This window comes from Alosa pseudoharengus, unplaced genomic scaffold, assembly GCF_046254945.1.
Source record: "Alosa pseudoharengus isolate Yale_2024_CS ecotype anadromous, Long Island Sound unplaced genomic scaffold, YU_APseudo_1.1 YU_APseudo_1.1_scf_12, whole genome shotgun sequence".
Classification (NCBI taxonomy): domain Eukaryota; kingdom Metazoa; phylum Chordata; class Actinopteri; order Clupeiformes; family Clupeidae; genus Alosa; species Alosa pseudoharengus.
This window is the reverse complement of record NW_027468587.1, coordinates 9565529-9581472: the sequence shown is the minus strand read 5'-3', so window position 1 is coordinate 9581472 and position 15944 is coordinate 9565529. Positions and strand designations below refer to the sequence as shown.

The window sequence follows — 15944 nt, the reverse complement described above, 5'->3', positions numbered from 1 at the left end:
GCAAAACATCAGTGGGAATTTTGAAAAGCAGAAGGTACTCTCCAGAAATAACTGTGACCAGGAAAAACAAAGCACTCTCCCCTCCTCCTTGTGCTCTAGTCAATACAACAAAACCCACCCGAACCCAAATCGCACAAGTGCTCTCATCAGCCCGTGCTCTGACAGACGCTGCTGGATGCGAATCAGTTAACTACACAAGCCCTGACACACAATGCACAAAGGCAGGGGGCAAGTGTCCCCGGCACCTCCCTCCCAGGCTGGAGGACACGAGCCGGCCAGGCAAGCAGGCATGCCGATGACACGGCTTGACATTTAAACCTCCTGCCCCGCAGTCTGTTTTGTGTGTGTATGTATGTGTGTGTGTGTGTGTTTGTGTGTGTGGGGGGGGGGGTGCATGTCTATTCATCTGAGAGAAAAGGGGAGATGCCAGAAGCTCTCTCCCTTAAGAAATAAAAGGGGGGGGGAAGAAAGACCCTCTCCCTCACCTATTGTGAGGAAGCCCTCCTCCACGGCCACTGATGCCCAGAGACAAGGAATCAGCTGGCCTGTCCAAGCCTCAAGGGAGAGAGGCAGAGGTGAGCGCGTGGCATCTGGCTGTTTGGAAGTCGGGTGGCAGGGTCAGAGGGAATGTTCCCTCAAAAAAACCTTTACTGACATTAAGTGTTTATTTACAGCTCAGATAACATCTTGGCGCTCGTCTTGGCGCTCTTGCGTTTGTTGTTCGTTTGTTGCGTCCATTTTTTATTTTTTTTTATTTTTTTTTTGTTTCTTTTTGTCAGTGTTCTGTGAAAGTCCAAAAAAAATGCTTGAGATTAACTAAGGAGAGCCGAGTTATTTATTGGGAGTGATCCATCACTGACTGTTCTGCACAGGGCTATGTACCTTTGACTGCAGTGGGAGAGATTACCATTTTAAACCTCCCCTGTGTACTTGTAATGGTTTTATTATCTGCAAGTCTGGTCAAAAACAAAGGGAAAATGGAGAATCACAAATTAATAAATAAAAATACATCCAGAAATAAATATTTATCACAGTATTGTGTACTTATAAAACACTCTTGAACAGAGGTTACTTTACCAAATGATTCGCCTTAAGAAATATCCCAAATGTTGATTTAATAGGTTGATTTAATTTAATAGTGTGTTTTATCCATAAGAACACGAGTCTATTGAAGCCTATAGTACCACTGGCTTCCAACCCCAAGTCCTGGTATATTGTTGTTAACAAAGACCATACATTCTCACATTGATGCTACTTAATGTCTGGCCATAAATTTGGTAATAAGACCATTTTAATACCCAACATATACTCAACTGACAATATCCCTACCCAGCATATGGTTCAGGAACACAAAACCCCATTTTGAAGAAAGGACTAGTTAAACTAAGCTTAATGTCACTATGTGTCTGAGGTATGTGTGGCTGTCTGTTGTTTTTTTATCTTCTCAAACAAAAGTTTGAAAGGCAGCCGTCATAGATGCTCAAAGGATTACTGGAATCCCTAATCAGTTCAACCCTTCGGGCAAGGTCGCAGAGTTCACTCTCTCCTGCTAAACATCCCAGGGAGACCAGGCCTTTGCAGGTGTAACAAGCCCACGCCTGAGTCCCGTCTGTCCCCACACTGCTGTGTAAAAGGCCTCAGCTTAGTGATAGGCAGCAGGGAGAGGAGGCTCAGTGGTTCTGGTTGTGTGTCCCTTCGTTTCGTTTCATATAAAAAAAGGAAGCATCCTCCTGACCACTGACTGATTTCGGTCATAACTCATATTAAATGCAGTATGATAAGTGATCAGAGTTGGGAGGGGGAACAGTGCATTGCTCACAGGTACACATTTGAATTTGGGAACTTGTTCAAATCTGCAGATCATTATTTTCAGTGGCTTTCACAATCTTACAAAAAAAAAAAAACATTTCTTTAAAGTGGTCTGTCTATATCATACTCCAGCAGGTTTTCATCTGTGCCACTGCTGTTAGCAGTAGACACAGAGCATCACACCATGATCTGTGAAAATAACTCCCTCTAGTGGCTGTGAATTTATATACCTTACAGAAACATGTTTACAGGCAGAAAGGTGTGAGATTTTAGTTTATTAAATACTTCAGCAATGCCTCACAGAACAAATAACATAACCAATGAATACAACTAATAAATAAATACAACTAATGTCATTGAAAAACAATACAATAGTATCTTCAAAATGTTATAAATATGTACATATTCCACTGTAGTGTTTACATATAAAAACTAATGTGCTTCATCTGACATGTATGAGATATAACCAATAATGCAACAATAATATGTGCAAACCATTCAACAAACATCTGAAACAGGATTTCATTAAGTAGTTCTCTTTCCATATTTCAACATTCTTTCAAAATTCACGTCATTACATCTTTACAAGGAAACTAAACAGAAATACCCCTCCCCCCACACATTGTCTTAGAAGTACTCTTTTGGTTGACTAAACTTCCTTTTTTGGGGATGACTTGGTTGAGGGTCTTGACTCAGAGGGAAGTCCATTTGGGACAGCTGTTTTAAAGTAAGGCAAGATATTCAAAAAGATAACTGGTACTTAATTGTTTGAATGAGGATAGAAGAACATTTCTCATTACGCAGCAATAAGCACAACTCTCTCAGCCTATCCCTTTAATTTGGCGCGGTCACACTGTGAAAGCTTTACTGGCAATGGCAGCTTACCTCTTTGTTGTTGGCTGGTTTCATTTTTTTTGTCTTTTCCTTCGGTGGCTCAGTGGTATCTGCATTTGTCTCCTGGAAAAAAAATAGAATCTCATTTGGAAAGGAGTAATTGGGAGTACTTGTCTTAGTCTCTGAAGCACATATTCTAAATGGTGTATCTGCAGTATATGTGGCTCCAATACACGCCAGAAGAGTTCAGGTATAATTTACATCCTCTTCTATACTAGCCTGCATGTCTTGGGAATTCTCCTTCTCTTAGCTTACGACACACATTTGGTCATCAGAACAGACACAGATAAAGGCCTAATGGCTAAAACGTTTGTTTGTTACCCCTGTCGCTATGAAAAGAAAAATGAAAAGAAAAAGAAAAATAAACTTTTACAGTCTTTGCTGTATTGTAGTACCAGTTTAGAGACAGCAATGTGCATGTCCACTAAAGTATACCTGCTCCATAATGTTACAATATACTTGTTACTTTCAGGGTCTTATTTCAGTGTTGCAACCAAATATGGATGCTGCTGGTTCTTGTATCTAGGCCAGAATCAAAATTACTGTCATGGTTTATCATTAATGAAATAAATCTTCTTAAAAATGTTTTTTACCGTTGTAGACTTTATGACGCGGCCACTCCGGGTCCTTCTCTCGGTCCCCTCCACTTTTGTTGTTCTCGTCACCACAGACTCCATCTGAGGTGGAGGAATGCGCAATAATGTACAATAACGTTCTAAACTCTTCCAATCACTAAGCACATTATGTACACTTATGCAATTCAATTTGACTGGGAATTCACTAAGCTAAATTGCTTAAACCACACATGGCAAGTGCAAAATAGAAAACATATTTGTGACCTGAGAATTGTCAAGTTCCTCCTTGCTTGGTTTCTTTTTCCTTCGGTAAGAGACCTCTTCAACTGGAATGACACACAGGCATTAAAAGACCCAAAGGATGAACTTAGCATTCATGATGCAAACTTTTCTACATAGTTAAAGTACCTGAATTCTCAAAGGTTATTTCAGTATCAGCCATTTCTACATCATTCAGCATGTTACTCTGCAAACAGAAAAACACAGATTCAATCTTTGAAGATCTTGCACAAAACATTGCAAAAGCACGCACAAGAATAAAAACTATGAAATCTTAAAGAATAATGGCAGCTCTCATTTGAACATCAAGCCTCAAGTGCTCGAAGCCTTCACCTGCAGAGCAACATTGGACCTGGACACGATCTCTTCCTCTATCTCCTCCTCCTCTGACATCTTCACAGCCGGCTTCTCTCTGGCACCCAAGGGATCAAGATCATCTATCTGTAAAAACACAAATATCGTATACTTCAATAATACCACTACTAATAATAGGCTTTATTTGTATAGCACCTTTTCAACCTGGTCAGCTCAAAGTGCTTTACATTTATACTTCAATAAGAATGTTGCTATGCCACACAATTGAGTCCATATTTTGTGTATTTGTTCCTCAAACTCATTTGTTCTCAGCTTCAACAAGCCGTTGAACATATCTGATCACTCATCACTGTCCATGGTGAATAAGTTAAGGTTTGTATGTTTATGGTTTTTGTTCATATGAAAACTCATTATTTTTATTATTGATGTGTTATGTTATTATCATTATTATTGACATTAATATTGTAATTATTATATTAATATCATTATTATTATGCTTAATATAGGCTTTCAACTTTATTCAAAACTATTATTTTTAACTAATGTAGTGCTCATATATTGTAAATCACGTCTACCAAGTACCATAAACATAAAGTCTGATCAGGTCTTGTCAGGTCCATAAAGTTACTACTGCTCTGCATATCATCGCTTTAGTGAGTTTGTTTATTTTTATATGGCTAATTCAGTATTAGGTAAATACCAGCACATTTTTTCTCAATCTCAGTAAAGACAGTAATGCAGGTGAAGACTGCCAAAAGTAGTATAAGTATAAGTATATATACTCTTTTGATCCCGTAAGGGGAAATTTGGTCTCTGCATTTATCCCAATCTGTGAATTAGTGAAACACACTCAGCACACAGTGAACACACAGTGAGGTAAAGCACACACTAATCCCGACGCAGTGAGCTGCCTGCAACAACAGCGGCGCTCAGGGAACAGTGAGGGGTTAGGTGCCTTGCTCAAGGGCACTTCCTACTGGTCGGGGTTCGAACCAGCAACCCTCTGGTTTCAAGTGCGAAGCGCTAACCAGTAGGCCACGGCTGCCCACTAGTACACTAAGTACATATCCAGACAGGTCTCAGCTCACCTGTTCCAGGCGCTCCCTCTCCGTGGTCACATCCACCTTCAGGGTGTGGAAGGGAGTGGCCACCTCGCCCATGGTCAACTTCACACCCTCCTTCTCGAACGTTATGCTATCACTGGTGCCCTCTTTGAACCCTGGTGGCTGGTACTCCTGAGGAGTGACTGGCATAAAACAACAACATATACAATTATTTTTTTTTTAGAGAGAGACAAGGGTATGTTCCCTACCAGCCGGCAGCCGGTCAGTGTTCAGTGTACTAAAAACAGATCAAAATCAAAAGTCATATGTACACAAGAATCTGAAAATAAATAAACAAGCTGACATCTAACTGGGGCCTCCCCAACAAAAAAGTTTCAGATTTCAAAATGATGTCTTAAAATCGATGCTAAAATAAAATAAATTAAGTAAATAAGTATGTTTATTTATATACAGTGCATTTTTCATGGACCAAGTACAACACAAAGCGCTTTACACATAGAAAGTAAGACGTAACAAACAATTAGGGAAAAAAGTAAATAAAACATAACTAGTATTATATTTGAATTTCATCACAATACAGACAAGGCATGGAGCATCGTATTGGTGTTGTTACCATCGTCATAGTATGAGAGGGTCATACTGAGACAGACACTTTCGGGTAGTGGTCCCAGGTACTGCATTAGGGTGTAGAGCTTGCGCACCAGAAGGATGCTGGCCTTCTTGGTGTTGCTGCATGACATCTTTGAGACTCTCTTATTGCTGTTGCTGCTGCAATAGAGGTGGAGAGCATTTGTTTAAAACATGTCACATTACATTAGAACATGTAAATTAATAAATAGAAAAAAAGGACTTATCATCACCTTTCAAAATCCATCTGAGGACCCTTTTCATTGTACTGGATTTTGAACTGGTAGCACTCTGTAACTTTCTGTGGTGTTAAAAATGTTTACACATTTAAATATAACAGATCCTTCTTCCAGTAGCCTATAGTATAATATTATCCTGTAATTTATTGTATTTCATACCTGTGGATTCTCTGGATCAGTGTAAATCTAAAAACCATAAGCATAGTAATCAAAACATGTATGAAACTATAATTTTATAAATGAAAATCACTGAAATTATTAGTCTAAAGACCATACTCACTGACAGACGAACTGTACGGAGCTGGTAGAGAGGAGATTATTTATGAAAAATGTAGGATATCAGTAGTGTCTTTCCTTCATTTTAAGCAAAAATAGCGACCATTTTCTAAGCATATGCCAAGCATGCCTTTTTACTATTCAAGACCACACAGTAAACTGACTTACATATTTTTTCTGAAGAGCATCAAAGCACCCATGCATCCTGTGAGTGGAAAAGACACAGGTTTAAATCTGTTGACATCAACACCTTTATATTTGAGAATTTTGGCCTGTCATCATTCATTCACATGACGATCACTTTAGGGGCAGCCATGGCCTACTGGTTAGCGCTTCGGACTTGTTACCGGAGGGTTGTCGGTTCGAACCCCGACCAGTAGGCACGGCTGAAGTGCCCTTGAGCAAGGCACCTAACCCCTCACTGCTCCCCGAGCGCCGCTGTTGTTGCAGGCAGCTTACTGCGCCGGGATTAGTGTGTGCTTCACCTCACTGTGTGCTGAGTGTGTTTCGCTAATTCACAGATTGGGATAAATGCAGAGACCAAATTTCCCTCACGGGATCAAAACAGTATATATACTATACAAGTGTCCAAGTGTACTAGTGGTAGCCTGACGAGCCAGACCCACATTAAAATGTAGGGTCTGGGCACTCACCGTTAGCAGTGCTCAGTCTGAGGGGCGGGATAATCAGTTGTCTTTCAAATTCCCTCTGCACGCAATAGGACAGCGGCAGCGCTATGAGTCCCATGCGTTTCCCACCAGTGGAGCTAGTTGGCTAGTTCAAACGTTTGCCAACTTAATAAAAGCTTAACTCGTGTCACACTATTCGACAACAGCAACATCCATCTTATTTGTTTTCAAGTAGCAGGGAATTCAAGCCAAACCGTTGCAACTCTGCCATCAATCATTATGTTAAGCCCACCTAACGACTCTATACACGATTTCATTGGCCTGATTAAGTTTCGATTTCTGAAGCTCACAAGCCAACAGAGAGTTGCTAGACTAGCCCTGGCAGCAAAGCTCTAGCATGTAATTTGCTGCCGCTAGGGGCGCGTCTAGATTTCTAGGCTATACTAGTGGTACAGTGTAGCGTAGTTATAACGAAAACCTACACATTGACTTAATATGTTTTGACTGTACTGTATACCTCATTCTTGATATTGTATTTCACCTTTAATATACTTTAATACTTTATGCCTACTTTTTTGTAGTTACACCTTTATTATACCAACTTAAACACAGACACACACAAGTAATTTCAAAACCCTGGTTCAAAATAAATGTTTAGACACCCATTTTCAGCCTAGTACTAAATTGTAAGCCAAGGCCCCTAGGTATTTTATAATAGGTTATAAGGTTAATTTCACCAACTCACCACCCAACTATTTGTTTAGCCCCTGGGCAGCTGCGCTCATCCCTCAGTATCCTCACCTTCTGTTCTGTAACAAATTCATAAATGTTCATTTTCTCATGCTATTAACACCATTAAAACACTGTCTTCAAAGAGAGAATTCCCCTTACCTTCCACATATTTACTGCCATAGGCTTTCTCTGGAAAGAGGCCTCTGAGATATGTGATGGTAGACACAGCAATGGCCAGCAATTTCTTCACAAGGACCAGAGACTGCTGCTCAGTGACGACTACACTAGGTAGAAGCAGAGTTTCCTGTGAGAGGGGTGACATTAGTGTTGTAATGAGTAAGTTAATTTGTTGTTAACGTTGCCATTCATTGAACACAATCCATATTTACATAAACAGTTAACGTTAACTTCACAAGTTGTCTCAATGCACATATTGCCTTACCTGGTTAACCATCCGCAAGCGCTGTTCACATGCCATTTTTATGTAGTTAGCACCCCACCTGGCTATGAGAAACTGTGCAAATGTGAAGTGGATTGTAACATGTAGAATCTTAACATGAACTAACTGTTAACATTAGCCAGAAATAATTTCATCATGTTTATGTTATCTACTGTAATTAATGATTCATCATAGCTAGCTATCATTACCTAACTTTGCTAACGTAGTTAATCAGGCTAACTTTTAGCCATCATAGCTTGCTAATGTTTGGAAAGGCTAACTTTGCTACTTTTATACCTTTAATACATTTGCTACAATTATACCTTTATCCTGAAACCATCTAATGAAATGAACTATTTGAAAACATTGTTACATTTGTAATTTCTACTAAGAACATACACTTCTGTATTTCACCTGTGATTTTTTGCCTTGCCTTGTCTTGTGTCTTTTGACTTACACTATATATGAACTTCCCGCCAAACAAACTGAATGGCAGTGATCTTTGTTGTGTTCCATTTACGTGCTGCGTGCCTGGTGTTTGTTTACAGAGAAGATAGAATGTAAAGTTCTAGCCCTGCCCAGAGCCATATAAAGGTACCTTGCCTATTCATTCTGCTCTGTTATTGTAGGTGCGAATGAGTTTGTGATTTATTATGCATGATTTGCTGAAACACTATGTTAGGTTTGCAGACCAATGAAGGGTGGTCTGATCTAAAACTTTTTTCCTGCAGTACGTCTATCTCTACATCCAGTATCACTCTGCATTATGGCACAACCTGTCCTAAAAATATCCTTATGAGCTGCGAATCGTTTTGTAGTAGGCAAGTCATTGCTGGTGGTGCACATACGTGAAGCCTATTTTCTTTGCACATTTTGGTTACTGTACATTTGCAAATCGCTCTCATATGTCGCTTTCGTGCAGATTGGTGCGGAATGATGTCACTGATGTCTCGCCATTTTAGACTGAACAGCGGCAGCACCATCGTCTGACTGAACACAGGTGAGGGCAAGACGACTTGCGGTGCTGGGACAATACACAACAGGGTGTCCCCGTTGAAATGTCATCACCTGCAGAAACTCAGTCTGACCTCTGCGGGGGTAAAAAGGTTAGTTTATGTTTTCACACTGGCAAATATCTGCAGATGCACAATGATCGCGTTAGTTACATTTAACTTAAGAGTTCAAGTTTGTTTATTCGTTGACATATGACTACCATAGCTCACCATTTCGGAGTGTGTTCTGTCTCCCAAAAGTATGACATTAGCTAGAACGTGACGCTTGGCTTTTCCCGGATGTGTATGCTATGTGTGTGTTTGGCTTGGGAGTAACATCAAAGAAACTGCAGGCCTATTGTTATTCTCGATGTATTGAATAGATTGCAACATTCTAAAAAACAGCCTACCTCAATTAGTTACTAGTAAAATACAAGGTGTAGATAGGTGTTATATGTTAATCTCCACAGAAATCTGACTTTGGTATAAAAACATCAATTGTGTTGATGCTTGTGAAATTCAAGACTTCATTTCAATCAGCAATTCAACTATAAATGATTGTTTATGCACATTTACATGTGCTGCTCTGAGTGTGGAAATACTTCAGTTTGGTCTGCATTTCCTAGCGAGCTTATAAATAGAAGGTCATAAATTTGTAATAGATACTAAGTGAATCAGCAAAGTCTGCGCAGCAAGTCCCATGCGGTGGCAATAGATCAGATCATTTACTGTCTTAGATATAAATCTTTAGTACATCATGTTCTAGTGAGTTTTAAACAGATATACATGGACTTTCAGTTGATCAGTTGGACAGGCATACATTACAACCAACTACTCTATGTAATAATCTTATTAAATGCATGAAGAGCCTATGCTTATCATTAACCTAGATGACCAGGACTATGCAGTTCCAGGTAGCTCCTAGCTTTAGCCTACAAATTCCTGTCTGTCTAAAATGACAGAGTATGTCACAGTAAGTCTTACCTTACGAGTGTATGATTAGTAGATAATACATATCATATTAGCCACTTTTAAACTTTTATTCTATAATTTCTTCAGCAATTGTTAATTGGTTTGTCAGATAATATTTATTTTTTATTTTGATTGTCGGTCTTGCAGGATTCCAACCAAACTACAACAGAAGAGGTGAAACCTAGGTCAAAATATCCCAGCTTGGGTCAAAAGCCAGGTGGCTCAGACTTCTTAATGAAAAGGCTTCAGAAAGGGGTTGGTCATTATTAATAATCAAACCAATAGATTGAATTGATCAGTCAGTGTCTATGAAATAACAGGTGCAACTGCTACTTTCACTCTGCTGTCCCTCCCAGCAAAAGTACTTTGACTCGGGTGATTACAACATGGCCAAGGCAAAGAAGAGCAAGCAGCTCCCTACCGCACTTCCTGACAGGAGCGTTGTCACGGGAGACCACATACCCACTCCACAAGACCTCCCTCAGAGAAGACCTTCAGTCACAAGCAAACTTGTTGGCTGACCTGAGGTTCTCAGTCGCACTTTCAGATCTCACAGAAATGTGTGATTCAAGCTCATACAGCTTTTTGACTAAAAAGCTTTACGTTTTGTTGTGAAGGAGTGTGAGAAAGCTGGATGAAATGTTTTCTCTGTTTATATAGCATTTACACAGCACTAGTGCCTACCTCTACAGTTTTGTACCAAATAATGCGATCCAGATCCAGTTGGAATTGATAATACCTTTTGCCACTAGTAAATTATATAATGTTCAAATATTATCTTGTTCAAATATTATCTTGTTATATGTTTCAAACAAGCTCAAAAAGATCAGATAATCAAGAAACTGGAAACAAAAATAATGTTAATGTCATTATCAGTGACACAAACCATGCATGGTTATGAAAGCTATACATTTTCCATTTGTTGATAGTGACTGTTACATTTCTTACATAACAGTCATGATGTATTTTGAGGATATAAACAAACTGGTATTTGAAATCAGGGGAGATATATCAAAGCTATGATCGTGAGAGTCAGAGTAAGTGTGCTATTCAAGAAATGCCTTTACACCAGGAAACACCTAAAGCCACTGGGACATACGTGTTCCAATGTAAGTGATGGTTTCTCTTTTATGTTTTGTTGCAGGCCTCTGCACAGGAAATTGATATTGACATTGTTGTTCTTGTTTTAGCCCTCTCAGTGGCAGTACCTCTGAAATTAACTTTATTTTGGCACTGAACGCCTAGGCCTTTATAGTCCCCTTTTATACAGCAACTGCAACATAGTGTAGAACACTAGAAGTGATCATTGTGTTTTTATAATGTAATCTAGCAATAATCTAAATTTAAAAAAACTTCCCTGTGCAACTCCCCATATATAAATGTAGCAGCATACATGCTGTTAATTATATAACAGTGTATGTATTTATTTGCTATTGATTCATTTAGTTATGTAATTTCATGACAGCTAAATTAATTAAAACATTTTTCCTTTTTCTGGAATGTGTGGCCACTTAAGAGAAGCATTCAGCTATTTTGGGCTGTTGTTGGAATTCAAATATAGTACACTTTAGTAATTTGTGTATGTTTCAGGTAGCCTAAATAATGTAGTGGGATGTGATGTAAGAGTTTCTTTGAATAGACAACTTACTTTACATTCATATATCTATTTAAGTTTATATAATATCTTAGTGAATAGATAGCTTCCTAGCCTACATTAAGATAGTTATTACCTGGTCTGTTTAAGGTCAGATGGATAATATTTTAAATCCTCCTTTAGACTGGAATCTGACATTTTCCAAGACTTTCCATTCAGTCTGAAATTCTAGAGTTTTTTTTTATTATTATTTATACAAATGTATATCAAAGGGAAGATGTTGGCTTTAAGTGACTCATACATGTTTACATTTCATTTCTTCACTGATCATAGCAAAGCTACTCATGTGAGGGTAGCAAGGGCAGTCACTAAAGTAGAACTCTTCTGTCAACTAGAGTCGTATTCCTTTAGCATACCTTTAGAGCAAGCTCATCTCACATTTAACACCATTGGTGTTACTGATACACTCACTGTGCAAAGATTTGTGGCTGTGTGAACATCTGTTAAATCAGTGTGACATAGATGTGTTCTGCATTTTGAATGTATTGTTTTTTTTTTGTATTATATGTCTTGTATTTTTGTGGACATAGATTAACATTGATAGTAGGCCTATCTTTGTTTTTTATGTGTATATTATATCTTATGCATTTGAAAGCATCTTGTTTTTAATACAGTCTGAAATGGCCATCGGGGGAAAGTACATGTATTTATTTTAATAAATAAATAAATATACAAACAAGTCTGACATGCATACATTCATTATTTTACTATGTAGGCCTAAGCCGCCGTTTCTTCATGGTTGAAAGTAGAGCCGTTTACAACGATCCACAAGGGGGAGCACAAGGATTGATTGACTCAGAGTCGTCGGCTCTGGATTGACTGCTTGGAGTTCAGAAAGTAAGAAAACTGAAGTGAGTTAGATATGGCTTGAGTATAAGTTAACGGAGTGGGTTTATTATGTGAGGTGATTTTGCGTTACGTTTATTTTACTGTTGCGTTCAGGGCGCGCACATGGATGTACCAACTTTATGGAACATGTTTGTTAATGGTTCCGAGCATCTGCTGATTTCCCCGGATTACGTTTTTCAAATGTCAGTTACAGTAGGCTTTATTTAAAAGGTGTACTTTTAGCTGTGTTACCTGGTAGGCTACATCCAAAGAATGCCATGGTCTAGGCTAGTTTAAAAACAAATACAATGCCTTCGGCTCGCGAGTTATATCATTACTTCTAAAATGTAGTGGGTGGTTCATCACGTCAAATGGAAAGCATAAATCTATGGAATGTCCAACAGTAAAAACACTTTCTTTTACCGTCTGTGTAAAAACCCCAGGTCATAAGTAGTACAGCCTAGACTACAACACGAACAGGACGTGACTAAGAGCATGTCACCTTTGTATACAATCACGTGCTTTACGACTAGGCTCTTCACAACGCGGTCTAGCGACGACGTATGCTAAAAAAAAGGCGGAGCTTTGAACAGCGCAATCCTAGCATTCGAAGTCCTGCGGCTGCGTGGGCAGTTACACAAGTGGTAGCACTGCTAGTCACATAAACTCAGAGTCGAGTCTTTCTTTACTGTCTGTGGATTGAGCTTGCCTGCCGTCACGTCCAACCTTTCTTGATTGAGATTAGACATGTGCGAGGACATCTGAGAGGCTGCTTAGCAGGCTCTGTAGCTCAGGTAAATTCAAATTCTGGATTTAGGCGTATTGGAGGTCAAAAACGAGTTGAAAAGATGATTCTTGCCACAGCCCAACGCGCAACAGCGAGTGTGATTAACACCTTACTACCTTACAATGGAGTCGTCGAAGAGGGACTTATGCAATGCATTCATCGAGAAAACGAGGACTCGGTGTCGCGGCCCTTGACTAATAATATGAAAGCTACTGGCACTGGAAAGGACAAACACCGAGCGTCTCGTCCAACGGATCTGGGGCGTATAACGACGCTAAGCAATGGTTTCTCGAGTCGTTTTTCCGGAAGTTCACAAGCAGGGGGATCACAGGCCTCTTCTCCAGAGTCATCTTTGGACTTAGACTCTTTGCCCGAGTCTTCAATTAATAATTCCCATGAACTGTTGGAAAATGATACAAGGAACCTTGTGGACGTTTTCTTTCGCAGTTACAACGGCCTTAAACATCCACAGTGTTCCAAGCCGAAGGCGCTAGCCACCATGGACCGCGTTGTGAAGAGCCTAGTCGTAAAGCACGAGATTGTATACAAAGGTGACATGCTCTAAGTCACGTCCTGTTCGTGTTGTAGTCTAGGCTGTACTAACTTACGTTGTTAACTTATTGTTGTGCCAATTGTCCACGTTTGAATTAGCCCTGTCTCTTAAAATATAAATATAAATTTAAATGTTAAAATTCAACCACTATCCAGTTGGAAATCTGCAACCAAGGGCTTACATCCGTGGCGTTGAATAATGCTGTCATCTTTGCCGTGGTCACACGTTTTTAGCACAATTTTGTGATTGCTGTAGTCAGATCCATAGGGTAAATTCCTAACTCCACTTTTTATTCTACAGGCATGATCAACAAACTTAATTTTGATGAGCGAGGGGATGACATGAGCTTCATCTCCACTGTAGCCAAAGAGATGTTCAGTGATGGCAAAACTAACTGGGGACGGATAGCCAGCTTGTTGGCCTTCGGTGCAGTGCTGTGCAGTCATCTGAAAACCAGGGGACAGGAGGGCTCCATTGACCAAGTGGGCAATCGGATCTCTTCTTACCTGCTCTCAGACCAACAGGAATGGTTGATCAACAACAAGGAATGGGTAAGATGGCTTGCTTGCATCTTTGAAAAAATATGCTCTCATCACACCCATTTGACCCCACCTAAAATCCTGTAATTTTGACAGGATGTCTTTAACGTGATACTGAATTCAAGATTTGTAATCAATGTCAAGTCATACAGTGTTTGTTAAGTATTGGCTTGCCTTAGGTGATTTAGCAAATGTACTGTATTTCCTCATTGAGTAGATGATTGCTTCACATTTCCTGATTGTCCTGCTCGTGAACATACTGCACCTCTTGTACAGCATATTGCTTTCCTGTATTTTGAAACCGTTGATTGGTGTTTGAACTACAGGAATCACAATGCAGATCGTAGAGGCTTGACAATGCTCTTCTCTCACTGTTCACAGGATGGATTTGTGGAGTTTTTTCATGAGCACGACCCAGAGTCTATTGTGAGGGGAGCACTCATGACGATTGCAGGAGTGGCTGGGATTGGAGCAGGGCTTGCATTTCTCATCAGATGAATGTTGTAATTGCAAGAGATGAGTAAACTATCAACATGGACAAGATGTCTCTGGACCAGAGAGCCTCTGTGTAAATAAGTCACATGATGACTGCCTTGATGATGAACGTTGACTGACTTAGATATACTTTGACTCTGAAAAGGAGCCGTTGGAGTGGAGACTTTTACAGATGACTATATTTGCCTTTTTAGGATGTTGTAATATAGAGATATTTATTTTTATATTAAATATTTTCTGGAAAAAATATATCTTGGGTAGCATCCAATGTTGTTACTAGCCTGCACACCTCACCAGATGTGAGATATATATATAAAAGAAAAAGCTATTTTGCAGTTAACTCCTGTGATGCACCAATCCTAGTGTATTGATTGAAAATGAAAGGAAATAATTCTATATGATGGCTGTAGATTGGCTGGTCCACTTTGTGCAACTGCTAAGTTGAGCTATGCCCCCCTGTTTTTTTTCTCACTATACTTTATTACTGTAGGTTTTGTTTGGTTTTTTAGCTAGTTTTTCAGTTTTATAGCCTTTCCAGCACAATTTGAGGGGATGACAAAGCAGGAACTAAGAAGTAGATTCAAAGATTGGCCTGTTTTACATGTAATGGCTGTGACCTCATAAAGCTTTCTTCCTTGTAGCTTCATTCATAGCTTTTAAGTTCCTGATATAGTCATCACACCTTGATGGGATGAACTCAGTCGTTGAGAGAAGAGCAGAGTGACACTTTGATGATTGACCGAGTGATTGATGTGAGATGATGTGACTTAAATGGCTCAGACACACACAGCACAAAATCCAATCACATTCACAAATAGCACATCACAAATAAAACTGGTGTAGCATATTTTTCATATGGTGTTTTTAATTATTTTTTATTTTTTGTGGCATTTGCTGCCTTGTGGTTACGGTGTAAGTCCCTGGGTACAAGAGATGGCCCCTGAAGGACTCTCCCTCATTAGCAAGGCCCATGCTTTTATTGCATCAGGCAACAAACACAATTTCACTCAGCGCACACCCTTGTAGTCATAGTTACCACCATTACGCCAAGTCCTTGCAACCGTTTTAGAGGCAGAATGAGCCCTTAGAGTAAATGAGTTACATGTTTTGATTGGATTGATTGCACATAAAGGTTTTTAAATCACTTATAATCTCTTAAGGCTGGTTTCGAGGTCTCCATTGGAGTTCTCTTCTAGTCCAGGACTAGAGCTTAATCCATGTACAGGAACCTGGCCCCTTGATGTCC

The 15944-nt window shown here is 39.5% G+C and overlaps 2 protein-coding genes across 2 annotated transcripts; one reads left to right on the top strand and one right to left on the bottom strand.

Annotated features, from left to right (window-relative positions):
• Positions 1-2187: 2187 nt before the first annotated feature.
• Positions 2188-7940, bottom strand: hormad1 (HORMA domain containing 1). Its single transcript, XM_076279631.1, has 15 exons — positions 7882-7940; positions 7599-7743; positions 7453-7516; positions 6247-6283; positions 6083-6103; positions 5962-5988; positions 5797-5864; positions 5550-5704; positions 4961-5118; positions 3891-3998; positions 3687-3744; positions 3543-3604; positions 3297-3380; positions 2695-2766; positions 2188-2526 (listed from the first exon to the last, which is right to left on the bottom strand). Exons 1-15 carry the CDS (start codon positions 7915-7917, stop codon positions 2437-2439), a joined length of 1185 nt encoding a protein of 394 aa, XP_076135746.1. The 5' UTR covers positions 7918-7940; the 3' UTR covers positions 2188-2436.
• A 4987-nt stretch (positions 7941-12927) lies between these two features.
• On the top strand, positions 12928-15545 carry mcl1b (MCL1 apoptosis regulator, BCL2 family member b). The gene is made up of 3 exons (XM_076280039.1): positions 12928-13662; positions 13965-14215; positions 14585-15545. Exons 1-3 carry the CDS (start codon positions 13173-13175, stop codon positions 14699-14701), a joined length of 858 nt encoding a protein of 285 aa, XP_076136154.1. The 5' UTR covers positions 12928-13172; the 3' UTR covers positions 14702-15545.
• Positions 15546-15944: the final 399 nt, after the last annotated feature.